The sequence below is a fragment of the Ornithodoros turicata genome, chromosome 5 (genome assembly GCF_037126465.1).
Source record: "Ornithodoros turicata isolate Travis chromosome 5, ASM3712646v1, whole genome shotgun sequence".
Classification (NCBI taxonomy): Eukaryota; Metazoa; Arthropoda; class Arachnida; order Ixodida; family Argasidae; genus Ornithodoros; species Ornithodoros turicata.
Genome location: NC_088205.1, coordinates 73,080,915 through 73,098,315, shown reverse-complemented (window position 1 = coordinate 73,098,315; position 17,401 = coordinate 73,080,915). Strand labels below are relative to the sequence as shown.

At 45.5% G+C, this 17,401-nt stretch overlaps 1 protein-coding gene across 1 annotated transcript; it reads right to left on the bottom strand.

Moving 5' to 3' along the window:
- Positions 1–2,487: 2,487 nt before the first annotated feature.
- LOC135394753 (uncharacterized) lies at positions 2,488–14,315 on the bottom strand. Its single transcript, XM_064625680.1, has 6 exons — positions 14,012–14,315; positions 12,774–13,883; positions 10,700–10,832; positions 10,344–10,450; positions 7,600–7,696; positions 2,488–2,645 (listed from the first exon to the last, which is right to left on the bottom strand). Exons 2-6 carry the CDS (start codon positions 13,832–13,834, stop codon positions 2,532–2,534), a joined length of 1,512 nt encoding a protein of 503 aa, XP_064481750.1. The 5' UTR covers positions 13,835–13,883; positions 14,012–14,315; the 3' UTR covers positions 2,488–2,531.
- Between the last annotated feature and the right edge of the window lie 3,086 nt (positions 14,316–17,401).

The following is a 17,401-nucleotide window of genomic DNA, read 5'->3' as shown; positions in this document are numbered from 1 at the left end:
ACGAAACCATGTCGAGACAAAACATGCATTTGCATGAAAATCCGCGCTCTAATAATGAATTACTTTCAGGTTATTTGCTACATAGTACTTACAGTTTAGTAGTTGAACTTTGCATAATTAGTTCACATCTTCGTGTCAAAATGGGGTAGAACACAGCCAGCAGTGATGAAACACCCAACATATCTTGGTCAAAATGAAGTTGAAGATTTTGTAGATCACCCATTACCTTGTGCTATTGCTACGTACTCATTAACATACAAGGGTGGTCGAAGGTTGACAGATACTTTTCACCGAAAAAAAGAAAAACAAATCAGTGACTAAATGCTACTGAATAAAACTTTCGGAGGACGAAGTGTTCCTTCTCGGGTTAGCGGCACGTGCACAGCTATCATGGCGGCACAGTGTATCTGTTACTATGAAATAGCGATGCCTAATCAAGTTCTTTATGAAGCAGGACGTCAAACCAGTTGAGATTTTGCAAATATTACAGGCACAGTATGGGGAACAAACGATGTCAAGGGAAAGAGTACAGACAGTGTGGCGAAGGACGCGATATGGTGACGAATGAACCACATGGACACGTTCGTCCGACTGCAGTCACGCCAGTGAACATCGCAGGCATTGAGCAGGCCGTCCTCGAGAACCGGCGAGGAACAGTTGGAGACATTGCAGTCCAGCGTAATATTAGTGTCGGCGGTGTGGAGACAATCATTCACGAGCACTTACTGTTCTGCAAAGTCTGTGCAGGATGGATTCCCCTCGACACCTCACTTGTCAGACAAGAAGAGAGCGCGCATGGCAGTCTCTGAGCAGCTGCTGAACCGGTTTCAATCCGAGGGGGACGAATTTTTGCAATCAATCATCACATGCGATGAAACCTGAATGCATCATTACACTCCAGAGACAAAAAAAAATAAAAACAGCAGCATGAAATAGCGACGTAAGGCTTCCCCTGCCGCCAAAGAAAAGAAAGATGCTGCCGTCTGCTTGGAAGTCCATTCTGTCACCTGGGTGTGAATATGAACCGAAAGAAATGATTTTGCGATAAAGTTTCGCGTTTGTATTGCCAATTGGGTACATGAGTACTTGAAAGGAAAGTACAGAAGAAAAGTACTTAAAGTACAGTACTTAGGCATGCGGGGTGTCATCCACGTGGACTTCTTGGAGCACGTGGTCACGATTGATGCCCAATACTACTTCACGTTAATAAAGGTTGCCGTGCGAAGCGCAATTCGTAAACAGAAAGCCTGGGATGTTGTCCGGATGGGTCATTCTTCTTCATGACAATGTCCGGCCTCACACGGCCAATTTGACGGTAGCAACTTTGCCCACAATGCGCTGGGCGGTTTTGCTGGTTTTGCCCCATGCCCCTTACAGCCCAGATTTAGCGTCAAGCGATTACCATTTGTTTGTGCCCGTTAAAGAGCACCTTGGAGGAAAGGCGTTCCTCACGGATGAAACCCTTCGGAAAGATGTCCTGCAGTGGCTACGACAGCAGCAGACTTCTTTCTACGCCAAAGGCATCAAAGAGTTGCGACAGCGATGGCAGCGGTGTCTCGATGTGCATGGTGAATACCTTGGAAAAACTAACGTAGTTTGGTGCTTCGCGCATTTCCCATTGTATTTAAAGAAATAAAAATCTCGGTCAACCTTGTTCTGTCAACTATACATACAAAAGTATGTAAATTTCATGTGTTACTTTACTGTTACTGTTAGAAAAATAAAAAAGCAAAGGCTATAAACACCACTCAACAATCAGTTGCCCCCCCCCCCTTTTTTTTTTCCTCTGTATACTGCATCTCCCGTGATAGACATGCTTGTGTCACTTTGTATTCCCCCAAATGCAATGCACCTTTCGTGAAACACAAGGTCTTTGTGCTTGTCGAACCCTTTTGAGTTATCAGGTCAAAACCTTCCCTTGCTTCGTACATCATGTCGGTGGCTTAGCGAAAGGTGTGGGACGTGGTTCTGGGCCTCAGACCCTCTCGAAATCCTACCCCTTATGCATTTGGGAGAGCAAAAACAAGGGTGAAATCCCCCTCCACCTCCTGTAACATTCTCATGAAACCCCTCCCCAAAATATTTTCTGGCTGCGTTACTGCATCACGTGGTGGTCAATGTTAGATTATACACGCTGTACCTTTACCTTATTCTATTGTATCTAGAGCATTCCATTATCATGCATAATGCCACACAGCTACCCTACCACGGGCTCTTCTGTATGACACTCCATTTGTTAGTAAAGGTATGACAAACGATCGAGAGCATGGCAAAGGGGGTCGCAGTAACAATTCATTGCACCGTGAATAAATGCACCAAGCATGCCTGCAATATGAAATGATGCAAGGCAACACAGACCTGCTAGCATGTTCCATTATGCACTGTAATGGTACATGAATGTGACCGTGCAAAACAAATGTGTTTGTCCGAGGTTATACGTAATGTGCCTCTATGTATGTGCAGAATTATAGTAAAATCATCACAGTGTTGCAAAGAATAAAGGTATGTTTTAATTACATTAAGCCGCCAGTCTATCTTTTCTTATACAGACAAGGCTTCAACTCGAGGGTAGGAAGTCCTGGATTTTCTTTCACAGCTTGTGTTTTCTTGAAGTCAAAGAGGATGAACATCTTGTAAGAGCCATTCTGAAAGCAAACCATAGTTCAAACTTGGGAGGCACATTAGTAATAATAATGATGAGTCTGCTGAAAGTAACCACAGTGAACTAGACAGCACATGTGTAGAGCAGTGATCCGTGTAACGAAGAACAATGCATGAACAAGAAAAGATGCTTTCAGTGATGGTACTCACCAATTGCCATTTGGAGCAATTTTAGGAGCACCAAAATATGCGATTTTGGATAACTTTGAAGCACCTAGATAAACATTTTGGTGCACTTTGGAGCACTTATAAAGGCGTCCAAGACTAGTTAGAGCATTTAAATTTGCCAGAAATAAATTTAAAGTTAGAAAAATTTTGCGTATTTTTCACTCGGGTATAAAGACACGGTTACATTATAGCCCTCGTAACAACCCAGAATTATGAGGTGATCAAAGATCTCTTTAGGGAGGTGCCATGTGAGGGACTACTAAACATCTCCTTTGACATGGTTAGGAAAAGGCAACAAGGTCATTTAAATATTTATATAGCACATTGTTTATTTGTTTATTTCCAACAAACAGAAATAAAAATTTCAGAAGCTTGTGTTCTACAACCTTTGAAGCTCCCCTTCACACCTGCCAGCTTTGTCACATTTTCAAGAAGACTTCCACTTGCCTCTGCAAGGAGCACCTGTCCACTCTCGATTTCCTCCATGTTCTTACTGGCCACGTCTGTCTTAACGAGCCCCTGGGCAGGCCCAAGGATTCCAAACTCCTTTGCAGGTGCTCTTTATCTTCCAGGGGCTTCACAATCTCCTCCACAGTGCGACTGAACACACTTGAAGTTTTCCTCTCTTTTTTTTTCTGTTACTGTCCTCAGCCTCCCATTGCAGACAATCCAAATACATCTCATGTGTACGTTCAACTGCGTTGATGAGCCCTCTTGTGAGTGACACACTTGAAAGGACACTGTCAAAACGCTTTGCGCAGCTCTTCACGTGTTGGGCGCCAGTAATGGCCGCGACTCCCAGATTTGCACGGTTGTCCATGATGCCCTTGTGTTCGTCGAATCTGTGCCTGCAATCGGCATTTCCATTCAGTAGAGATAGCAATACGCGAATCAAGACGGAAAGCAGGGGGTATTTCTGGGTGTGGCTGCCACATCCCAGCACAGTAGCCTTACAGCCATCACCGGACTTGGAAGAGGTACTGGGCCATATTCGTTTCCGTTGCAGTTTCCGTTACCACCATTGTTGTTTTTGTTTCCGCTCCGTTTTCGTTTTGATGCCACCCCAACCCCGCCTGCAGTCGTCTTTTTTTTTTTTTGTAAGCTTTGAGACCGCAGCGTATACGAAGAGGGGAGTCAAGTCTTGTAGATCACGTAAACAAAATACAGAAACTGACACTGCAGATTTTTGTTTAAGTTTAATTTGTACAAACTTTCGCGTGGAGGTCCATGCTTCCTCAGGTACAAAGTGAAGTGGTGACACGCATAAGTATAAGTAAGTAAGTAAGTAAGTAAGGGAAGGTTACGGATTATCTAACCAAGAGCCAGACGATGACTGAAGCTAAGATTCAAGAATTGTACACAAATAAATATAGATATAGAACTATTAAATTTACATAAGCTGATATAACGAGACAGGACTAAGATTCAGACCATTTGCTGTGAGACACTTGAATTGAGAAATTAAGTAGGACTTAATTTCTTCTTCCGTTTAATGTCGGTGCGGAACCCAGATTCTAGCAATATAATTTTCAAATCAGTTTCAAAATTGTGATTAGGTTGATTGAAATGAGTGACGACAGGAGTACATATATGTCTATACTATGTATACTTATGCGTGTCACCACTTCACTTTGTGTGTGCGATATCCGTTCTTGTTATTACCGTTACCTGCTATATTTCCAGTGGAATGCCGTTTCTGTTCCCTGCTGTGTAACAAGATGCCGACAGAACGGAGATACATGGTAAACAGAATAAGGCAGGAAAGCAATGACGGCAATGATACCACAGTGTGGCAGACTCTACGTGTGGTTATACAAGTACGTGCTCGGGTGCATGTTAACCTGAGTAACAATGACAAAATAAACGAAAAGAACATCTTCCACATGCCAAACTGGCTAGCAGCCTTCACAAACAGATGCAGAGTGACTCGAATCGTACTTGCGATTATGAAAGCTACGGTTCTTGGAACACATCTGCCTTTCAAATCAATTGACACAGTACAGGCCGACGCATAACGTTACGTGGCTCTGTTATATTTTTATCTACACACGGGAGTGATGCATGCAACCAAATTACCTTTGTTCATCGCATCCACACGCGCACCCTGCTCGATGTCACAGGTTCTCCGAACTTTTCAAGTGTACCATTAGTAGGGTAACGTTCCGGCATAAACGCGTAGAGCAGCGAATTTCCCTGGTACAGCAAAACTTGTGAACTTGAGTATGGTGTCAATAGGCAATGCACGCGACCAAGGAGGAAGGAAGGAGGTCTACCTCACCCTTTCTCATGTTTCATCCACTTGGGGGAGGGTGATTCGCTGAAGCTGCTCTTGGCTACGCGAGGTGACACAAGAAGGCGTACCCAATTCGTAGCGGCTCCGGTAGCTGCTTGTTGTGGAGCATGTTGGCGCAATATTGCCAGTTTTTATCAAGGTCGTGCAGAAACCATTATTTGGTGCAAAAAGAGCACATTTCGCACTCGAGTGGAATCACTGTGCTTTGTTCATGTCTCCCGTTCTTCGTTGCACTGACCACTTGTTGTAAGTACGCTTCTACAGCTTCGATACATGCATAGCGGGTACAAAAGTGTGTTGCAAAAAACAATGGGAAGTTGGGACAAGCTCTGGAAGCATACTTACAACAAGTGATCTGTGCAACAAAGAATAACAAACAAACACGACATCATGTCTTGCCGTTGTCTCATTCTTCATTGCCCTGACCACTTACTGTATGCTCTTACAACGTGCCCAAACCCCTATTGTTGTAACCAACATACTTTTATGTATGTACATATACAATTCAGTGGTTGTGTGGATACTACACAGTACGAAAAATATGAGTTTATTCCAACTGTGCAGGAAAGATGTCCTGCAGCGCAAGTACAAATTACATAATGCACACACAGATTCTGTACTGTCACATTTGCTTTGCAGTCAAAGCAAGACCCAGTCCTAACAATGCAGACGTCACAAAGTAGAACGCTGCGTGTATTGTTCTGTCGTCACAAAGTACAACGCTGCACGTATTGTTCTGCTGAACACTCAAGAAGCAGAGATGGCACTTGAGAATGAGAAGTACAGCAAGGTTTGATCTACAGCATCCTCTGTTCTGTTGAAATAAAGCTGCTCTACTTTCCGAAGGCCTCGCATACAATGAATTCTATGATGGCGTCCCATGCAAACCACATCGACGGTAGAATGCTATAACTAAAGCTCCTATGTTTCTGCGGCAGAAAATTCGTTCCTTCACGAACCAGAATTTACAAATCTGCGGGTGTCCGCAGGTGCAAAACATGAAATCCGCAGGATCTTCCCGCGGAAATGCAACTGAACAGGGGATACACAGAGGATTCCACTTATTTTGTACTTTTCACATAAAATAGAATAATGCGCAATAGCTCCAACGCGAAGCGCATCAGAACAAGGAGCTGAGTCGCCGTTTGTGACGCGCGTCTGCAGGAAACGCCTAATGTTCTTCTTCTTCTCTCATCCACCTTCTCTCATGAAAAAAAAAATGCAGAAATCAGGGCATCTAGAAATCCCATTACTACGTCTTCTTTGGCTTCCTTGTTTGTGACCATGGATTCCAGAGTCTGTAGCTTCTTCACAGCCGTATTAGCCGTATCACCACCTCAATGCTCCCCTTGTTTTCGCGCCATCGTAAATAGTCCCCTAGTCAACAGACTTCGCACGAGCTCGACAAGCAAGAATTCTGCCGTCTGCCTAAAAGCCTGCGACCTTAAACTCTCAAGCGCAGTTTCCTCGCTTATGTGCACGCGGCCATTGAGCGAGTGAGCAAGCAGTCGCATGTGCGCATCCTAGACGATGATTGGCTCACTATATCATCACATGACATTTGGTGTCCCCAAGTTTCGCAACCGTGCACAACGGAAACGCAAACCTGCGCTTTGTAGTGGGAGTATTAGTTGACTGAGCCAGTCCTTCTACATTTTTCTCTGTTAACGTTTCGGTTCGCAAAGAAAATTGCCTGCAAAACCCGCGTAATCACAAAGAAAAAAGTGCAAAATGCACAATTCTGCGGAAAAAAAGCGTGTTCTGCGAAAAATAATCACGTAATTCCGCAAAGACTTCTGCCAAGAAAGCTAGGGGCCCTAACTAAAGAAACACTGACGCACTTGCAACTTCGCTGTTCGTCCTGTACAATGTAAAACCTCAGAACAACGTGTGTGAAATAATTTATCTCGAGCCACCATAAAGAAATGCATGGACAAACGATGTACAAAAACTGAGTGAACCTTCTTGATATAACATGGACTGCTAAAATTGTTCATCTGTAGTTTTAGACACAGAGCATGGTGAAGCGTAAAATTTACTACCAGGGTGCTACAGGCTGGTGTGGGAGCTTTTAGCTTATGCCCCCATTACAATTTTGTCATAAAAGACTGAAAGCCTACCCACTCTGGAACATTCTGTAATGTCAGTGCAGTGGAAAGCTTTAAACACTTTGTGTACACTGTAGTACATAAAACTAGGAATGGAAAAGCCAAATGTTGCAGTTCGTAAATCCACAGTGTGTGTTCTTCCTGTGCAGGAAGTTAAACAGCAAACAGGTCTGCACGAAAGTCTCGTAATTAAATTATTCATGCTTCTAACTGGTTAATTGTCATTCTTTTATAATTTAGAGTGTTAGATAGTAAAGTTTACCATTGAAGATACAAGACGTCGTGCACATTCAACGCCAAAGAATCTTCACTACAACAAGAGGCTTCACTCCCCTAACCACTAAAAACGAAGCACATAAAATCACTCACTTGACTCTTAAGCACAAATCCAAACTTCTTCAGTGCATCCACAAAGCCATCAACACTGTTGAATCGGCTCTCAACTTCAGCAATTTTTAGGGCTCCCCTAAAGACAATAATTGAACGGGTCAGCAAAGGAGTAGCAGACGACCCACATGGGGGATGTAGGCATAAATCATGGCAATAGATCATATAAAAGCAATAATCTGGGCGAGTTGATATGTACCTTAAAGAGAGAGAAACAGCGTTGAGCAACTGGACAAAGGAGGTGACCCACACAAGTAGTGCTACTTGTGTGCGTCTTCTGCTTCTTCCTGTTTTTTCATGCTATTTTTCTCCCTTTCGGGGCCTCTGTTTTTGACCCGAACTTCAGAAATGTCTTGAAACCTACAAAACGTTGGCTATCGAAGCAACTGTATACCGTATCGTATACCTTCGCTCAGCCAAGACTTGATTTCGAATAACCCAGGATGAAAAGAAACTACGATGCTTAGTAACCAAAGTGATGGGAAGCCAAAAATTTTGGGGCACACTATCCGTCACTTACGATAAACAACAACTAAAAGCCTACATTTCTTTTTCTACGTATGACAGGGCTTTATTCTGGTGGGGGAGAATGGACGCTATCTCTAGCGAAGCCGCAGCCGGCGGAGCGACCATGGCAGGTCCGGAGGGGAGGGGAGGCCCCATCAAGCCAGACGTCCATTCAACCTATGAAGATAGCCGCCGTGTTGGATCAGGTCTGACACACCCCCATGTGCGAGGCAATTCCGCGGGAGCGGTGAGGCTCCTGCAACGGCCGTTTCTCTTGCACGTGAATTCTCCCCTCTGCCACTTTACGGGGACAGAGGGAAAGGCTGGCGACACAGAAATCGGACTGCCAGATGCTGTCCAACGTGCAGTGCCAACAGTATGCAAAAAACAAATGTGACAATGAAAAAATGGCTAGGAAGCAAGCGAGCTGGTGAAGATGATGCATAATGTAAAAACCCCCGAGACTCGGGAACACAAAGGGACAGACAAAACGCAAAGTCTCAAACACAGCTGAAAACACAAACAAGAAATATATACAAACAGAAGGGAAGGGAACAACCAGATGAGAACAAAACAGGAGGTCATTTCGGGGGAACGAGCAGTCTGTTCAAGGCCTGCTGCACATTCCCTAAAAGCCGCAGTATGACGCCCTTTTGTGTCCTGCAGTTTCTTGCATGACGTGTTACTCTTTACGTTCCGCTGATGTTGCCAGTAATTTGCTGCATTTTTGCAACACAGTAAAACCCGCGCACAACGATCCCTTGCGCAACGATATACCACGTGGAATGATCGTTGACATGATGATGAATGATCATTGGAATGATGCACAACGATATCTGACTCACTCACGCGCACGGACCAACTTTGGCAGCACGCTGTCCTGCGTTTTCCGCAAACTCTAGGACATTGCGGGAACGGAACGTCGGGAGGATGTACGATGTACCCTAGCACTTTTTTGGTACAAAAGTCCCGCACAGGGATTCGAGGTTCCCTTCAGAGACGGTGAGCCATACTCTGGTTACCTGCTGTTCCCAACATTTCTGCTCCCGCTTCCTGCTTCGACGCATTATCGATACCTCTGCCAACGATATCCCTCGCATAACAATTAAATTGGCAATAACCACCAGTATCGTTATGTACGCGGGTTTCACTGTATTTCGGCAACTGAAAAGTGCACATATGATGTAATTGAACTGTTCATGTTCTAACGTTAAGAAGTTCCCAAACACATATGTAAGATGTGTATGTAGTATTAGTATACCGGAATTTTACGTGCATGTCTACTGAGAAACGCTTTTCCGATGACACACTGCAGCTTATCTGTTGAAGTGGCCCACTACTCAGCAGCAAAACGAAAGTGTCGAATTAAGGGCTGAACTATTAATGTGAGTGTTAGAAGAGGCTAGCAAGAATGGTTATGGCAGACGCTCTGCCTTCTTCGGGACGAAGGCACCATAACTATCAACCTGGGTCTCTCTTTCACAAATATCCCGCGCTCATAAACCTCCACAGAAAATAGTATGAGTCCAACATACAAGACAGTGATACACTTGATTCTGAACAACAGGACGACAGTCTCCTACTTAAATGACAAAGCAATTCACACACCCCGAGATCGAACGGTGTCTGTACGCTGCGGAGAATGGATATCTATCGTAGTGTGGACGCGTCGTCTGCTTTTACACGTTTATTCCGCGTTCAGTTCAGTAGGTGGAGCACCGAACAGCATCGTACCATCGCGGCACAAGTGATCTTCCGGTGAATATAAACAAGGATTGTGGAAAAGAACCATCAACGCCCAACATCGGCCCGCATGTTATCCACACTGGAAAGGTGACAGTGTCGCCCCCTATAGGACAATTAGAGCCTGAAGTTTTAGGGTTTTACCCGATTCTTCCCCGAATTGAAGGCTCACTCTTTAGGGCGAAACCCGATTTTTACCCAGCAAATTCCCCTCACTGGAATGTCTGTAAGAATGCACTAACTTACTTGTTTGGCAGCAAATGCAGTTACATCACTGTTTGTACCAAACCACTACAGTTAGTTTGAGTAACTGAGCCCGATTTCTCCCCGAATTTAGCATACTGGAAGTTTTTCCACCTGAATTCGTACGAATTTAGTGCACATGTTTATTTACCCGATTTTTACCCCCCGGATTTCGAAAAAAATATTTCCCGAAAACTTCAGGCTCTAAGGACAATCTTGCGGCGAATACTCACTCAGTCTTCAGTATCCTATTGGCTTCGAGGATAAAGCTGTTCAGATTTGTGCCCATGAGGGACAGGCAAAACACCACAACGTCCACACTGCTGCTGTCAAGTGGCACCTAAAAAAAAAAAAAAAGTAGCAGTTAAATCTCAGTCATTTTGGGTCCTACACGTCCATGCCACGATTAACTGCCTCTCTTGTCAGTACATGTTGGTACACGTACTGAAAAAATAAGTCATCATGCACACGATGTCATAGCATACAGCAAGTACACCTTGTGATACTATATGGGCTCATTATTATGTGTAAAGGCATTATGTGTAAAGATTATTGTGTAAAGGCATTATGTGTAAAGGCAGGTACGTACGTTGGACATGTCACACTGTGTGACACGATCGTTCAGTGCTACAAGGTCAAACGAGTGCACTTTCCTCTTCTGCAGTGACTCGGAAATTTTGGCATTGCCACATCCCATATCTGCAATCACTGTCACCTTGGGCCTGAAAGATTTCGGCAACAGATTACTTGAACAAAATCAAACAGATTTTAAAATATGACAGGTACTCAAGCTTTCTTAGAAGCTGCACAATGCAATTTACAAAAACACCCAGAGAAAGCAGCCACCCGCCCAGTCCAATCTCACATGACACATGCGTGGGGAGCTACTATATGTAGAGCCTGAAGTTTTAGGGTTTTACCCGATTCTTCCTCGAATTTGCACCCCGAATTGAAGGTTGCCTCTTCAGGGTGAAACCCGATTTTTTATCAGGCAAATGGGCCTCTCTGGGATGTCTGTATAGGAATGCACTGACTTACTTGTTTGGCAGAAAAATGCAGTTACATCACCGTTTGTACCAAATCGCTAGAGTTAGTTTGAATAACTGAGCCCGATTTCTCCCCGATTTTAGCGTAATGGAAGTTTTTTTCACCCGAATTCGCACGAATTTAGTGCACACGTTTATTTACCCAATTTTTACCCCCCGAATTTAGAAAAAAAATATTTCCCGAAAACTTCAGGCTCTAACTATAAGCTATCATTTTGCCACGGGAAATTTGTCCGCAACTGCTATGGCTCTTTTTAGCAGTGCCAGGCTGTGTCGCAATCGTCCGATTGGCCCTCACACCGGGACTGCGAATACCACATAGTGACATCAACTTCCCTCATTCATTTACGTGACGAAGTGGAGGGTTTGTAAAGAGTGCGCAGATCAGAGGCACTACCGGTAAAGAAGTTGCGGAGGGGCATTTGCTGCTGCTTCAAACGGTCTTTTGAGCTTTTGTAGTTGTTTACTGCCAAGTACACGGCTGACATAGCCATGACCAGAGTTGTGTCGGGTGTGGTTATATCCACACGACATCCGCGTTTGCGGATAGAATTAAAACGTTTCAAAATCCGCGCGGATAAATGTGGGTTAAACACCACCGACCTCCGATGTCCGCATTTTATACGCGAGTAAGCGAGAGACATGAGTAAGCACAAAACGGTGTCGAAGCGTGCTATGCCTCGACTCCATATTACTGGACAACTGTGATGACTTAACGTTTTTGTGAAAGTTTGTTTAAGGAAACGTGCAAATGTGTGTAACGCAACATTTTTGTCATGTGGATAGCTTCTTACAGATGTAATGGCCGCGGATGTGCAATATACCAGGTGTCTCAGTTAAATCCCCGGGCTAAATAATTCGCGAACCGGTGCACCAATCGAATAACTTTCTTTTTTACAAGTATCTGTCCAATACCGCCTACAAGATGCGCACCGCGTGAATGAGCGGGAGGCGCTCATTATTTAAATAAAAATTCAAATGAGTTTCGTGAAAAAAGCTAACTTCTAAAGCAGGGCGCCGTCGGCATTAAAATGGGTACTACCCCTTTTGGGACCTTCAGTGGACACCTTTTAGAGAAAAATCTGCCACCGAAGCGGGTCATTTGTTCTAGTAATTAATTGGTTTCGGTTTACGTATTTTTGTCGCTGCTGGTCGCGGCGAAGCGCTAAAGGATGTAATCCATTGGTGCAATTCATTGGTGTAAGGACGTAATTCATTGGTGGGCATGGGAGTGAAAGAGCGTCCTTTTGCGCTTCACCACGACCAGCCACGACAAAAATACGCAAACCGAAACCAATTAATTACTGCAACAAATGACCCGCTTCGGTTGCAGATTTTTCTCTAAAAGGTATCTACTGAAGGTCCCAGAAGGGGTAGTACCCATTTTAATGCCGACGGCGCCCTGCTATAGAAGTTAGCTTTTTTCACGAAACTCATTTGAATTTTTATTTAAATAATGAGCGCCTCCCGCTCATTCACGCGGTGCGCATCTTGTAGGCGGTATTGGACAGATACTTGTAAAAAAGAAAGTTATTCGATTGGTGCGATTGGTGCATGTTTGGAATACGCAAGTCCAATGACGTACCAATCGCCCCCCTGCACTTTGACAACACTTACAATTTTTTTAGGTCGGCTATGATGACATCAACCGGATTGACTGGCCATTTTGCAACCTGCTTTTGAAACCCTGCATGGTAGTACTTGAATGCCTGTGGATCTTCCTTGAATGCCTGCTCAGCCTGGCTGCCACTTGTTAAGTACATTTCTTCGTTGAGGAGACGAAACTGTGCTGCTCTGAGTCTTTCCAGAGCTTTTTCTCGCACATCTTGAGATGTGAGCGGTCTCGATGAGGTCACACCTTGTTTCATTTTCTTCTTAGGTGGTCCTTCACCGACCGTTTGTGCATCTGCAGCCACATCTGAACTGGGTCCTGGCTCAGCCAACTCTTCTTTGACATCCATTTCAGTCTTTAGACTCTTCTTGTCACTGGACTCATTTTGCCAAGACGGTTGCCGAGATGTAGTCTCGTTCGTGAGGGAACGTGTTCCACTCGCAGAGGTGCCGGCAAACCGTGGCACTCCTCGGGACATGGCAGGCTGAGCTGGACGGTTCTGTCTGCGTTTTTTCTTCTTTTTCGGCTTGCGAAATGCTCCTGGGTCTTGCATGTTGCCAATAAATTGAGGGGGTCCAGAGAAGCTCGGAGGAGGACACGGCCGTTCCCAGCGGTTTGCGTGGGGTGGTCGCCAGACCTGATGATTTCGTCTCCACGGGCCATGTCCGGCGTGCATCCGCATTCCATATTCGACACTCCGATTGGCTGCGTGATGTGCGCTCTGCTGTTGCGAGGAACTCCCGACAGTACCAACATGTACGGGAATGGGCAGCTGGTAATTCTGTTCCTGTGCACGTGAAGGCTGAACAGACGTGTCAAATTTAGGCGAACGCTCTCGCTTCACCGCATTTCGTCGTCCTGAGCGCACAGGGGAGGCAAGGGGACCATTACTGTACCACTTTCTTTCAACAGCTCTTCCACTCTCTGGCTGCTCTCTTGGTTCCTGCTTGACTTTATGAGGAAAACTGGTGCCAGCATTGCCAGTCTGTCCTACCCCGACGCGTCCAGACGTCTCATTACTGGCATACACCGAGTCGCCGTGACTCTTCTCCACTTTAATTTTCATGTTTGCGAATAGTTTAAAACCTCATCCAAGGCGTGCGGCACGTCCCTTCCTGTAAATGGGAAGAGACAGAAAAATTTATGAAAGCGTCTAACAGAGTATGGCGGCGCAGTTCTTAAAGCACTCCCGTAAGCAACGGAATTGTGACAGACACTCAATAAGTACACAGAAAGTGTATACCTGCGACTTCTTGTCAAGGCACTGGTAGAATAGCTTCCGTAGCTGCGGTCATATCCAGTCAGAAGGTATCAGGAACACCGAAACTCAAAGTCAAAATATAGTGGACTAAGAGACAAACACTTCGTTCCTTCGAGTGCTGAACAAAATAAATTCTACAACTTTCGCTGTCGTAGTATGATCATCCATCAATGAGACACTTCACCAACTTTACGTCGTTTGAACAGTTTGCACCAACGGTTTACACCACGGTTCGCACGTTCGCACGGAACACGCGGACGCACTATCAGACACAAACAAAACGATGGTAGCGCCACCTGAGATTTTGTATCAAAAGCGAAACCGAAACTGAAACGGTTGCGCGCTATGATATGATGACACAATGCAGTAGGACACTGTTTCTCAACCGGGGTTCCGCGAGGTTCCCCAAAACAGGATAGTGTTCAGCGCCCGCGAGTATATCTTCACCACCTTACAAGGCTCGCTCTCGGACGGCCTCGGATCGTGCTTGACATTTGATGGTTAGCATTGGGATGGGATTGACATCGGTTGCGGGACCACGTTGTCGACAGATGTCGTCTTCATCGCTTTGGTCAATGCGCAATTCAACCCGACGATCTCCGCACCACACTTTTATTTTTCTCATCTGTTTCGAAAGCGTTACAAGCACTTGGAGAGTCGGCGCTACTTCGGGGAAACCTCGGAGCTATACTCTCCTTCCTACATGGGTTTACAAGCATCAACGGCAACCCACAACGCGTTATCTGCGACGAAGTATTGTGAAACAGTTTAATCAATCCGGCCAGATCCAGAGCCGTTTATAGGGAGAGTTTGGCCAGGAGGAGCCTAACTTAAAGCGCGTCATGCGACGTCACGACTGAACGACCTCCCTCGTCGTGCTCTATTGTTGTCCCGTCGTCAGTGGGTCGCCGACGCCATATTGATGCTGATCGTTGTTTACAATCCACGGAGAGAAGACACGTGCGAACTTCTTGCTTCGAAAGCCTTTCGTCCTTGAACGCTTTCAGTTCGGCAACAAAGCCCCCTTATCACTGGCGCGAGTGGGTCATAAGCCGGTTATTCCTGTAGATTACATTCAGCGCGACCACGAAGCTGTGGACCAGCTGGAGGACAGCATCAATATGGCGCGGATTAGATGGCCGATAAGCGGATTCCGCTCGGATTCAGGCTTTTTGGGCGGCGCAACGATGACTATGACGTCAAAATAGGCTCCACCCATGAGGCGGCAAAAGATCATAGAATGGCCAAACTCAAGCGACATCTTGCGACAAAACAATAAACAAATTACAATCACAGAGTTAAATAATCAGTTCAAATCTTTGCTACCTGTACGACATCTCATTCGCCTCACCCACTTTCGCAGAGTTACCGATCGTGTTGGCAGGATCACGGGTTCTCTCGAAGAACATGCGTTGAGAACAATTGCTGTAGGATGTTCGATCTTTACCTCAAACGCTCCATGCGCGCATGCGCGCGGCTCTACGAACTCTGATTCCAAAGCAGACAATGATGCTATTTATGTGAATTGTCACCACGTGAATATCAAGTTAAATTTACCTTATGAATAACGTGAATCTACAGCGCGGAACTACGTTGCTAGACCACTGTATCGATGCCTGGTTTCCTCCCCTTGGACCTGCACAGCCTTGTGGGGTAAGGGGAACATTAAAAAAAGTAAAAGCAAATCGAACTGAACCAGAAAACGCAAAAATGTTTTTGTTTTGTACATAAGATGCAAGGAACTCCATTTTTTTATGGGTGTCAGAAAGAAGCGTTCACAAGAATGTCAAGTGTAGCACCAAAGAAAGTAAAAATACGACAATGAAAGAAAAACAAAAAATTCAGCATTTTGCGAAACCGCGAAGGATTTGATTTGCAAAAAAATCATATTGGCGGGCACGCTTTACCTGTTGTTTTGATGTCGGGATATAATCCAACTCTCCAGTAACCTACCGTCAAAACATTTCAGCGCCGCCCTTGTCCTTTCTCCGAGTGGTAGTGGTGATGGTGGCGGTGGTTGGAACTGCTTACCGTAGTCGGCCACGCTCAGGCGGGCAACGTCACGAGTATCGCGGAGGGGGAGGGGGGAATCGTGCGTCTTGGGCCGACTTCACATGGAACCTTTTTCCTAGTACCAACCGCTGCGGTGATGCGGTGGCAAATGGTGGCACGGATGAAAGGCAAAGGGTTCGGGTGACGAAACTTGTAGGATGATGCAGGATATTACTGAAGTTTGTGGCGATCGATCTTGTATTTTCGAGTTCTTTTTTTTTTCTGTACCACTACGCCATATGTAGATGGCACTGTAGTTGCAATGGGGTTGTGACATTTTGACGCATGTGGTATACATTACGTCATGCTCGCATTGTTCAGCGCACAGGAACATTGAGGAAAGAGCATTGTTTTTCTATATGTGGTACCCAGAAGCAAGTCCCTGAACACACGCACACGTAAAGGTCTGACATCAGAGGAGCGAGAAGTACGGACGCTTATTCCCATTGGTACTTGTAAGCACGTGACCCCCTCCGCAGCGCTGCATCGCGGCGGAGAGGCGCCTGCAGTGTTGTCAGAGCCCGATGACTTTCGGTGCCGATTTTCTAAGCATCAACGATCCCCTTTGCAATTAAACTTGTGTTGCAGGTTCGCAACGATGCAAACAACAGACACTGCGCAAAATGAAGACGGGACATCTCGTTAATTTTGGGAAGCTTCACCATCTATCTCAGCGTCTGCCACGAAGTTGTGGACTGTTCGGATTGGTAAATGCCACCATTAGATGTCAGATGCACAGGGCGCTAACCATGTGCAACTCATTAAATGTATGGCTCCGATACTGACGTCGTGGTCCAGGGATTCGACACAAAATGCCCCGCAGTCATTTCATTTGAACGGCTTTTTACATGTTGGGTTTCTTAAATTGCGATTTTTTTCCAGACACCGTCGACGGTGGCGCCGAACAGCGCTGAGAGGCCTCGGCAGACAAACGGAAAGTGACGTTTTATCCGTGCACGCTTGGCCGAAGTACCCGATGGTCACCGCGAATGACTCCGATGGCCGGCTCCCTTTACAACGGCCCACGTCGTCATGGAAACGGAAGAGTATGCACTTCCTTTCTCCATGATGAAACGTCACTCCAAAAACGGCCGAGGAGGTGAAGAGTTGAGAGCGACGGCGGAGCTCTCCCAGGCTACCTTCGGAGGGCAATAGCTTCGTAACGCGGGATGGCAGAAATGTAGCGTTTTGATGTGCACGATAGACATAAATCAATATTTACAACGTTATTGCTTCGCAAGTTTGGAGATTGTTCCCTTTAATAAGTTCCTTATCAAACCTGAAGTTGGGAACTTGGGAGTAGCCATTGCTGTCCAGATG

Excerpts from the sequence above, each read along its gene's own strand:
- LOC135394753 (XM_064625680.1), bottom strand. The coding sequence starts at position 13,834 with ATGAAAATTAAAGTGGAGAAGAGTCACGGCGACTCGGTGTATGCCAGT. Across the intron at positions 10,833-12,773 it reads ATAGCCGACCTAAAAAAATT|GCCCAAGGTGACAGTGATTG; the intron begins GTAAGTGTTGTC and ends GAAATCTTTCAG. Across the intron at positions 7,697-10,343 it reads AATAGGATACTGAAGACTGA|GGGAGCCCTAAAAATTGCTG; the intron begins GTGAGTATTCGC and ends TATTGTCTTTAG.